The sequence below is a fragment of the Elephantulus edwardii genome, unplaced genomic scaffold (assembly GCF_000299155.1).
Source record: "Elephantulus edwardii isolate Elephantulus edwardi_28Jun2011 unplaced genomic scaffold, EleEdw1.0 scaffold00254, whole genome shotgun sequence".
Taxonomy (NCBI): domain Eukaryota; kingdom Metazoa; phylum Chordata; class Mammalia; order Macroscelidea; family Macroscelididae; genus Elephantulus; species Elephantulus edwardii.
Window position 1 is genome coordinate 1,737,119 of NW_006400004.1, and position 11,785 is coordinate 1,748,903.

At 41.1% G+C, this 11,785-nt stretch overlaps 1 protein-coding gene across 1 annotated transcript in view; it reads left to right on the forward strand.

Annotated features, from left to right (window-relative positions):
* The first annotated feature begins 3,651 nt into the window (after positions 1-3,651).
* FAM159B (family with sequence similarity 159, member B) overlaps positions 3,652-11,785 on the forward strand; it is a 37,530-nt gene continuing 29,396 nt past the window's right edge. Inside the window, exon 1 of the mRNA XM_006899380.1 lies at positions 3,652-3,842. Coding sequence (XP_006899442.1) covers positions 3,652-3,842 — 191 coding nt within the window. The remainder of the gene's footprint in view (positions 3,843-11,785) is intronic.

An 11,785-nucleotide genomic window follows, 5' to 3' on the forward strand; every position in this document is an offset into this window, starting at 1 on the left:
GAACATATCTTCTAAAGTCAATCAATATTATTGTCCAGAACAACTTCTCTCCTTTTCATCACAAAATACTTTTATTTTCTTGTATGCAGGAAAAAAAGTCCACTTAATCTAGCTATTTCTTTTTCCAAGATAATTTGTTTGGTAATTAATTGCTTTTCTACTTCCTCTGCCTCTCACTTTCCCCTGAAGATACATGGATTAGAAAAAACATTGTTTGTAAGCTCTAGAATCTGATTTGAATGTCCTTTAGTTAGGAAGGAGGACTTTAAGAAATTAGGGGTATCTCAGGAAACCCTAGGGTATGGATGCTGTGGCCCTCAGGAAGGCTAATTTGCAAAGTTATCTGTGCTAATTTTTACCTTCTTATCTATTCCTTTCTGTGTTTGTTTAATTTCTTTCTTTCCTGTACAATAATTTCTTATGGCTTCCAGGGCACATGGTACAATTACACTTTCAGGAGAAAGAATCCAACTGTTCTACTTTGGATCATGTTTAATTGCTAAACCAACTCTAAACAAACAGAGAAAGAGGGGCTGGATTTATTCTTCTGCTTGCTAAGCTAAATAAACAAGCAAATTGTGCAAAAATGATTTTTCGATATGAGTACCAAGTAGCACAAGGCAGAATCCCTGAGAGAGGGGAATCAATAGCTATGAGCCTGTGATTGTCTCATCTGACTGACAGCAGAGCTTCCAAAGCACAGTATGGAAAGGAGCAGCCACATGGAACCCATGTGTTTCCCAAATCAAAGGAGACACAGCTGAGAGTCCAGGGAGGCCATGGTGGTTACAGTTAGGAGGACAAAGTGCCAGAGAGAAAAGATAAAGAGACAGGTCTATACTGACACAGAGAGTTAGAGAGAGAGAAAAAAAGAGAGGGTGCTTGTGAGAGAGAGCATCAGAATGAACAATGGGTCTACTGAGTTGTCAGCTGGGTACCATCATCATATGCCTGTAAAAAACTATTTAAGGCCCCTGTAAAAAACTATTCAAGACCAAGGCAAGAATCACCTAGCAGGAGCAAAGGGAACAATCCTTTGAGATCACACAAGCCTAGGAATAATCTGCATTCTCCTTAGCCTGTGTGATAAGCCTTGAAATTCACAGGGTATTTAAGGCAGGATGCCAAGAGAGAGGTCAGTGTTGCATCTACTAGCTTCTCGGTGGTAGAAACATGGCCAGTCTCCTTCCATGAAGACCAACGTCTATGGAAACCTGATGGAGGGTTGCTGAGTTGGAACCAACTCTAAAGGCAGTGAGGTTTGGTTTTGGTGTGTTATTTTGTTTGTTTGTTTGTGGAGTAGAATACTCAGAAAAGTATTCCTTGGTAGTGGGAGAAGATTTATTCCTAACGACCAATCTGGTCCTGCCTAACAAAGCTTGAATACAAGTCTGAAAGAGTTGGAATTGTTTCCAAGTAAGTTAACTGTTTCCCAGAACAAATTTCGAGAGTGTTTGTAAAAATATATAAGCAGCCAGCACTAAGCAAGATAAAACTCACCATGCCTGGCACCCAACCAACCTCTGACCTTGGGAAGGAAGCAGAGAAAGAGGAAAGAGTGGTCTTTTATTATTATTATTATTAATTTCAATGAACATTTACAGAGATTGTGGATTTCCATTCATTCTTTGTTGCACTTTTCTCCCTGCCCACCCCACCCCCATCCCCAGTTCACTCTTCTTTAAAAGCACAAGAAAAATTCCTTCATTGGTATACAATCTCCCCCCGCACCCTCCCACCCTCACCCCGAGTATACTCTGCAACCCTCATTCCAAACTGTTATGAGAGTGATCTTTTATCTACCACAGAAACCTATGAATGTTATAGTCAATCCCTCCCTTATTTCAAGTCTATTTTTTTTAACACTAGGTATTGTTTGACTCATAATAACAAACATGCAATACTGCAAAACCCACCCCACTGCTATTAAGTGGATTCCAACTCATAACAACTCTATAGAACAGAGTAGAACTGTCTTTTAAGGTTTTCAAGTCTGAAAATCTTTATGGAAGTCCACTTCCTCATCTCCACCAGCCTGACCTTTTCGGTTGTTTCTGTTGTTATGTGCAATTGAGGCATCCTGTGACTTATAGTAACCTTAGCTGTAAGTACATTAGCTCTGAACCCTGTCTTATCCTGAGCCAATCTCATTGTCTCTGACAAACCTAATCATATTGCTCCAATAACTGAGACAATCCAGCTCACCCTGGGTCTTCCTCTCCTGCACTCTCTCTCTACCCTTCCAAGCTTGTTGGACCCTCCAAAGGCTGGACCCTCATGGCTACGTGTCTAAAGTATGTGAAAAGGAGCTTCAAAATCCTTGCCTCCAGGGAGCACCCCGATTTCACCCTCTCCAGGACAGACCCATTTTTTTTTCTCCCTGTGATCCACTCTTCTCCAGCACCACAACTCAAAGGCATTGCTCTTTCTAACATCCTTAGTCATAATCCATCTCTCTGACACATAGCAAATAATTGTGAAGACCATGGCCTGGATTAGGTGCACCTTGGTCTCCAGATTGACATTGTCATTCTTCAGAACTCTAGAGAGGTCCCTGACAGCAGACTTCCCCAATGCAACTCATCTTTTTATTTCCTGACTTTTGGTGCCAAGAGTGTTGACTGTAGAACCAAGCAAGCTGAATTTATCAACATCAATCTCTTTTCCATCCATCATGGTGCTGCCAATTGGCCTAGCAGTGAAAATCTTTGTTTTCTTGACATTGAGCTTCAATCCTTATTGAAGACTACATTCCTTGACCTTTTGGGTTAGCAACCAAAACTTTTAACCACTGAGATGTAAAGGCTTCTTCTGTATTTCTATACTTACTTGAAAAGACTTTGTGAATAAATTGCAGCAATACAAACACCACGCTAAAAAAGGAACAGGACTAGTTTATGCAGCTGATGGAAGATCTCTTTCTCTCTGAAAGTTCTTATACTCTTTGCTGGCATCTCTTTTTTCTCCTAGTCTTTCCACGTTCTTAAACTGCACAGAGAATATAATTGCAGTATGTTTTAAAATAGGTTGGAGAGCAGTTTCAGTTTCCTGTCTTTGGTTTTAAATTCTAGGATGTGGCAGTCTACTTCAGTAAAGATTTATGACCATGGGAGGTTTTACTCTGTTCTAAAGACACAATGAGGTGGAATGACTGGATGGCAATGGGGTAGTTGTTTGTCCCCTTTTCATTTTGCCGCACCTTACTCTGTCCACCCTTGAGGTCAAAGGCCATGCATGAGTGAAGGCTGTCCTATCCCTGCTCATCTTCCCCTGAACCCATATGCCCTATCCCAGGGAACATAGATATTAACCTCTTTCTGGTGTAGAGGAGGAACTGTTGAAGTCCCTAGGTTGTTGATGGAGTGAGGGAAAGGGGCGGGGAGGGAGGAGAGCCAAAGAAGCCAGATGGGACTGAGACGGGCAGATAAAAGAACCACTCAGTAAAGAGAGGGAGTTGCAAGAGTAGACACCATGTGGACAGGGGGAGGAGAGAGAGAGCAGAGGGGGCAAGCCAAAGCTGAACACCCAGGCAGTGGACTCTAGTTCTCCAGAGATCTGGAACTGACCCTTCCACTGGCTTTGAGAGTCCTGTTCCTGAGTGTCTAAGGGCCAATTCCAGGCGTTAGGTGTCCCTGCCCGCAGCCATCCACGATGAGCGAGGCCAGCCGGGTCTGCTCTGGCTACTACAGCCTCAATCACAGCTTTGTGGAGCCTTTCCAGTGCCCCCGGCAAGGCGATGAGGCCGCGTTCCTCTTCTGCTGTGGCTTTGCGGACCTCAAGTACTGCTGCAGTGAGCCGGGAAGCTACTTCCCCTACAAGCACAGCTACATGTGGAGCCTCAGGTGGGCAGGGCGCGCGGAGACGGGGAAGGCGGCAGGGTCTGGAATCTGGGCAGGCGGCGAGGGACTCCCTAACTCCCCACCCCAGGTTCCTTTTTCTGATAAACTTCTCTCCGGGGGTGGGGCAGTGGCAACCTGCAGTGTTCTAGCATGTAAATCTGCCCCAGAGGAGAAGCTCAAAGGAAGCGCGGTGCTGCGCCCTAGGCGCACGCGGGGCGCACCCGGTGGCCGCGCTTGGTTCACCGCCCGCATATGCACTGGCTGCTCTCCATTCCCGCCCAGCAGCCAGTCTGAGGTTGGCGGTTGTACTGGAAGACAGAAGTAGATAACTTGAAGGGAGGTTTTGGGATTTTGAAATTATTTTAATGTTTCTCTTGTTTGGACAGTTGATCCCATTGATCAGAAAGCAGACCCTTCTAAGATGTTAAACAAGGAAGGGTATTTTGAGTTTCTATTGTGCTGAAGGAATTGCGTGTATTTTTATTGTGGGTTTAAACGAAAGTTTACAGAAAAGTTGGATTTTCCTTCATGCATCGTTACACATTTTCCTCTCTCCTCCTGCCCCAGTTTACATTTTTAAAAAATATTTATTCCTTGTTGCAGTTTCCTCCCTCCCTCTCCAATCCACTTTACAATGCACCTTTTATTCTGAACTGTTGTCATAGATATAATACCTAGTCATACAATCTTTTAAACTGTTCTCTCCCTCATCTGTTCCAATGCAGTGTTCCTTCTATCCATATGTATTTTTAAAATATCAACAAATTATATGTGTGGGGTGTGTGTGTGTGTGAGTCTGTCTCTGGCTGTGTGTGTATGTCTGTATATCAGTGTTATGTGTATACAATCCTGTGCTCTCTCCTGAGCTTTTATAATTTACTCATTTCAGCTGTTTTTGACTTTGACTCTGAACCCAAGAACCTAATTAAAGAGAGACCCACTGAGAGATAGAGCCGTTAGAATGGTTACACACTCTTTAGAACCTTCCCAGCACCTGACTCATTTGGTCGCTATTGGAAAGTGAGGACATTTTCTAAGATGTAACCTTTCTGGTCTCCTTTCCTTCCTTGGAAATGGTGTTAGTCCAACTAGTATGTATAGCACAGGATATAGCAAGCTTTTGATCTGTTCATATGGTCACGATGAGTCATAGTTGACTTAACTGGCACCTGACAACAGTATTTATGTAAACATGATTTTTTCATAGAAAGTATTTTTACACTCTTCCTCCACCCTGAGCGCAAACTTGGAGCTTGATTCTCCCCCCCCCCCCCCCCCATTTTGCCTGGAAAATGAGTGGTGCTTCAAGATTGCAGGAAAGAGCCCTGAACTTAACCTTAAATTTTCTCTGACATCCCAGTGGTACATCTGGATAAGGGAAACACTGTGAGCAAGAGAAGAATATTCACTCCCTGAATCTCCTAGCAAACCAACAGTTTTCACACACACCAATTGTACAGAAAATGACATTAAATACTTTCTACCTAAGCAATAAAATATTTTTTCTATATTGTAATCTTAAAAAAAGAAATCTCAAAAGAAATATCTACTATCAATAAGTCAAACTCACAAAATTGTATTGTGCTTAAACGGGCAAAATGATTGAGAGAAATGACAAGTTATCTTGGAGTTTAATGGATTATTTGGAGAAGATCTCTGTATTGCACTGGCATATTATCTGGCCTTTAGGAAAGTAATATAGTAATTCATCTCTGAATCTTTGCAGGTATTAATATTAGTGGCAGCACCTTCAATGGAAAGTGGTGACTTCTAAATCAAACCCAAATGGAAAATGTGCCTGCTATTCTCAAATCTCCAAACAGGCCTAGAGTGGCAAGCATCAGAAGATCTAAAACTCTCCTAAAATTTATAAGAGGATCAAACAAATGAAGAGCATGGAGGGCTCTTTACTCAGCACTGACAAAATGGGCAGTGCAACACAACTACCATAATTGTTCCCAGAAAATACAAAAATCGTCTCATCTAAAGGTGTTAGTTAGCTAGTTTAAACCTGGGCCATTGAATTGCTGCAATTTAAGAATACAGTGAGGAGATAAATTTACTAGAACCCCTTTTCATGCATATTCCTTGCTTTCTCCCCTTGTTTAAAGAAGTTCAACTGAGAAAAATAATTTGGAAGTCAGAAGCATTTGTTTGACATTTTAAATCTGTTGGAGGAAAAAAGTACAGCTGTGGCTACTGCAAAGAAAGTGAAATTGCTAAGTAGGAGAACTGTTGCATTAGTAGTGTAAAGGAGGTATTAAATACTCTTTCAGGGCTTGTATAACAATTGCCAGGGAGTGCTTCAAGGAAAGAAGATTCTCCTTTGCCTGTGCTTGCCCATCTCTCCCTATCTTTTCTCTCCTGATCAACTTCTACCTAATAGGGTATCTTTTGGTTTCTCTGGGAAGTAACAATAATGTTTATTGCACCGGTCTATGCTTGAGTTGTTGATCCATCATACTCCAATCCTAATGTACATTCTTCTACACAAAGTACAAGATTCTTTAATTATTTACTCAACATAGAAATTGAATAGGTATGGAGAAAAGATAGAACCCTGACACATGCCTTTGTTGTCATTGGATGACAGCTTCTTGGCCTAGGTATAGGCTTTGCATGACCACAACTGAATGTTCTGAGATTCCCATTATTCTTGGTGTTAGCCACAGCTTGTTGTGATCCACACAGTCAAATGATAAGACAACTTGTCTTGCTGAAAGTGAAGAGGACCTGAAGTGCTTGCCTTCAGTATGGATTAAATCTTGCCATCAAGAAGACAAAAAATCCTCAGCACTGGACCAGTAGGTAACATCATGATAAATGGAGAAAAGACTGAAGCTGTCAATGAATTAATTGGATCTACGATCATCACCCTTGGTATCACCTGTCAGGATATTAGGAGATGTATTGCATTGGGAGATCTGTCAGTATTTGGTATTCCCATCTCCTTCATGGCAAATTTCTAGATCTCCACCTAATCCAGGTCATGACCATCTCAATTACTTGTTATGATTCAGAGAGCTGGACAATGACTAAGGGTGGCTGAAGAAGAATAGATACCTTCGAGTTGTGCTGCTGGAGAAGAGTTTTGAACATACCATGGACTGCCAAGAAAACAAATCAATCTGTCTCAGAGAAAATGAAACTAAGTCTCTCCTTGGAGGCTAGGATTTTGAAGCTCTGCCTCACATACTTTGGGCATGTGGCCAGGAGAGACCCGTCCTTGGAGAAAGGCATCATGCTCAGAAGGGTGGAGGGACAGCACAGTAGAGGAAGACCCTGGATGATATAGATTGATGCAGTATCTGGGGCAATGGATGTTAGTGTGTCAGAATTAGTGAGACTGGCTCAGGACACGGAAGGGAACAGAGCTGATGTAAATAGGGTCACTATACATTGCAGATGACTCAAAAGCACTTAACAACAACATACTATATTGGTTGGTTTGATTTTGTTGTTGTTATTGTTGTTTAAGTCTCTTGTTTAGAGTCAATAAAACCTTAGAGAGGGCATTTTTATTAAAGTTGGTTGTTATTATATTTTGGAGGAATATTCTTCTAGGTAGTACAGCATTTTCTTTCAATACACTGTACTGAGGTAACCTGAGGTTGCTGTGAGGCTGAACCTTGTTCCATTTGGGTCAAATGCCATAATCGTTATCCATGGTAGACAGTGTTTGGTGGAACTCCAAGTTTAAAACATGTTTGGAAGGAGCAGTGGAGCCCACTTCCTAAACAGCATGTCTTTGGAAACTGTATGAACATTGATAAATGTTGTTATAGAAAGATTTCAGGCTTTTTGTTCATAGGGTTGCTATGAGTCATGCTCTACTTGACAGCAATCAGCAACAACAACTTGAGTGACTGAGGGGCCATTTCTTAAACCTCCCTCCCTGGGTGCACTTATGAATGTTGATGGGGTACCCTCTGGTCACCACTTCATTGATATCAGAATAGCCCTCCTTCTCACCATCCTCCTTTGTGGGGGCCATAGGGCCAAGACCAGGATGAAAAGGAGTCAAGCCATGATATTTTAACTTGCCTGTTATGCATCTGAGAGCTGAACAATGAATAAGGATGACAGAAGAAGAACTGATGCCTTGGAATTGTGATGTTGGAGAACAGTACTGAACATCCCATGAACTGCCAAAAGAACATATTGGAAAAAGTGCAGCCAGAGTGCTCTTTAGAGGCAAAGATGATAAAGCTTCATGTTACATTCTTTGGGCATGTTGTTAAGAGGGGCTGTTCCTTGGAAAGGAACATCATGCTTGGAAAGGTCAGTGAAAGAAGGGATGACCTTCACCGAGATGGATTGACAGAGTGACTGCAGCAAAGGGTTCAAGTATGTCAGAGGTGATAAAGATGGCACAGTATAGAATAGCATTCAGATGTGTTGTTCATAGGGTTGCTATAAGTCATACTTGACTCAGCAGCATCTAACAACAGCAATAACAACAATATGCACAGGTAGATATTCCAAATACTTTGTAATATGTATTTCAAGAGACTCAGGGAACTCCTTATTTACCCACAGCTTATGCCCAAAGTTCTGTGTGCAAAAAGTTTCTACAAACTGGGACTTTTTATTGAAACAGTTTGCCAATTTGCCAAGATTATGAAGAATCTTCTCAAAGTAGAGAGCAAAAATAACATGTAAGTATATAGGCTTACTCCACTAAGCTTTGGCTCCCTTTAAATAGCTTGGTTTGGTTCTCAAATTGGTGTACATTAAAGATCATAATACACTGGATTTTATTAAATTAATGTTGATACTTTGGAGATTTTTATTAACTATTGAGTTATTTTATTTGAGGAAAACATTCCAAATGTCTACACTTCTGTCTGTTTTGTGCAGTAGATACTGGAAAGTGCATTGAATTCCCATGTATTTGGTATGGATGGGGGGATGACAGACATCCTCTCTGACATTTGCAGTCTGCAAAACTGAACAGCTTTAATGAAAATAACCCCAACTATAGAATTTTCAGACACAAATACTCTACTCCTTAGAAGACAGTGTACCAAATGAAAATAACCTCAAGTTTAACTATGTAAATCGGCTGTCAGGAACTTCTTCAAAGTGCTAAAGAACAATGATGTCAATCTAGAAACTAAGGTGTATTGATTCCGGCTATGGTTTTTACAATTACTTTGCTATGCATCGGAGAGATAGACAATGACTAAGGATGACAGGAGAAGAATTTATGCCTTTGAGTTGTAGAGCTGGAGAAAAGTGTTGAACATACCATGGAACAAGCAGGTCCATCTTGGAGATGGTGAAACCAAGCTGCTTCTTGAAAGCAAGGATTTTGAAGCTCTGTCTCACATATTTGGGGCATGTGGCCAGGGGTCGGGGTGGTTAGTCCTTGGAGAAGGACATTGTGCCTGGAAAGGTGGAGGAACAGGGCAAGAGAGGAATACCCACGATGAGTTGGATTGACACAGTAAGTAGGGTAATGGAGGTTGGTATGTTGAAGACAGTGAGACTGGCTCAGGATAGGGCAATGTTCAGAGCTATTGTACATAGCTCTATAAATTACAGGCTACTTGATAGCACATAATCATTAAAACGTCTATTTCTAGCCCAAGAGGACTAGGAAGAAGATAGAAGAATACCAGTGGAATGTCTTCGATTATGCTAGAAGATGAGTTGCTTTGATTGAAATGAAAAAAAAAATAATATAACTGGAGCAAAGCTGCCTCCTCAGAGTAGAAGCAGCCTTAGTAATTGCTTGATAAAGCAGAAGGTCTGCAGGAAAGAAGAGGGGGCTCAGCAAAATGGATTGGATCAGCAGCTGTTAACAATGGGCTCTAGCATAGCAGTGACTGTGAGGATGGCATCACACCAGGCAGTGTTTCATTCCGTCACACATCGATTGCTCTGAATCAGAACCAACTCAAAGGCACTTACTAACCCCAATATATACTGACTTCTACCGTAAAGTTATTTTACATTCACTGTGTGCAGGGTTAGTAAAACTGGGCTGGCATTCAAACACTGATTATAAGAATCTTTGGAGGTCTGAACGTGTGGGTGTCAGGAGGCAATATCTTAGTGCAGAAGTCCTTTTGCTCCTCAAATCAAGGGTGAGTGGAGTGAGTGTAATTTCTCATTTTTAATTGTTCTCTTTCTTCCCAAAGCAATAATGTCCCTAGAATCCCTAGTCAAATCTACCTTTTGGTATAAGTAATCTCCGGGAAACAGTAGAAGCCTAAGAGTAATTAAGAAAGATTATAAAGAGTTATAGGTAAATGACAATTTAAAATTATTTATAATGCAGACACTGACATGTTTCAAACTGCCAGAGATAGACCAGTCAACAGTCACTTAATATTTTTTACTTCCATCTATAGAACATCTATTACAAGCTAAGAAATTTACGAAATGCTTTAAAGATATATGTAAAACATTATTAGCCAGTCAACAAAGAATATCTACTTTTTATTTACATAAAATTTTATATGTTTGTATAACTCTATCTTATAGACTGTTGGGCACTCTTGGCACCAGCAGTCAGGAAAGCAAAAGAGAAGTTGCATTGGAAAAATCTGCTGTCAAGGATCTTCCCTGAGTGGTACAGAGAAATGATGACAGTTTAGAGACTAAAGTGAGCCTGATCTGGGCCACGGTCTTCTCAATTGCATGCTATGCACTTGAAAGCTGGACATTGAATAAGGATGGCAGAAGAAGACTCAATGTCTTTGAATTGTACTGGAGAAGCCAAGAGAGCACACAGATCTGTCCTGGAGAAGGTGAAACCATTTTGCTCTTTGAAGGCAAGGATTTTGAAGTTCAGTCCCATATACTTTGGGCATGTTGACAGGAGAGACCAGTTGTTGGAAAAAGATATCATGCTTGGAAGGTAGAGGATGAGTGAAGAAGAGGAAGACTTCAGATGAGATGGATTGACACAGTGACTTTGGCAGTTATGGTCATATGTGTCAGAGATGGTTAGGTTAGCTCAGGATAAGACAAGGTTCAGAGCCATTGTCTATAGAGTCACTGTAAGTCAGAGTCGACATGATTGTACGTAAAAACAGCATATGTTGTTGCTATTATGTGTGGTCAAGTCATAACCCTCTATCAGGTTTCAGAGGCTATAAACTATACAAGAAGATACTGGCCTTCTTTGTTCCTTTAAGCAGCTGGTATATTCAAACTGCCTGCCTTTGGATGTTTATCTGTATATATGTGCATAATTGATTGACACTGAAAAAGTTCAGGAAATTCCTATGAACAGGAACCAATGCCAATTAAAGAGAAAGTGGAAGCTGCATTGAAGGCATTGGCAAAATATAAGGCCCCAGGAATTGATGGGATACCAATTGACTTGTTCAAATTAACAGATGTGTCCTTGGATGCTTTCACCAGTCTATGCCAGAAAATTTGGAGGACGGCTGTCTGGCCAACAGATTGGAAGAGGTCCATATTTGTTCCTATTCCCAAGAAGGGTGATCCAACTGAATGTGGAAATAATCAAACAGTATCATTGATATAACATGTTAGCAAAATATTCCTGAAGATCATTCAAAACAGGCTGAAACAATACATAGATAGGGAATTGCCAGATGTTCAAGCAGGATTTAGTAAAGGCCATGACACTAGGCGTATCATTGCTGATGTAAAATGGATCCTGGCTGAAAATAGGAATAACAGAGTAATGTCTATTTGTGTTTTATTGACTATGCAAAGGCATTTGACTGTGTAGATCATGACAAGTTGTGGCTGACATTGAGAAGAATGGGCATCACAGAGCACTTGATTATGCTCCTGGAGTAGGAGGCTGTTGTGTGAACAGAGCAATCCATGGTTTGGAACCGGGAAAGTAGTGTGTAAAGGATATAGTCTGTCTCCATACCTGTTAAGTCTATATGTTGTTGTTGTTATGTGCTGTCGAGTCATTTGCGACTCATAGCGACCCTATGCACAACAGCCCTAAA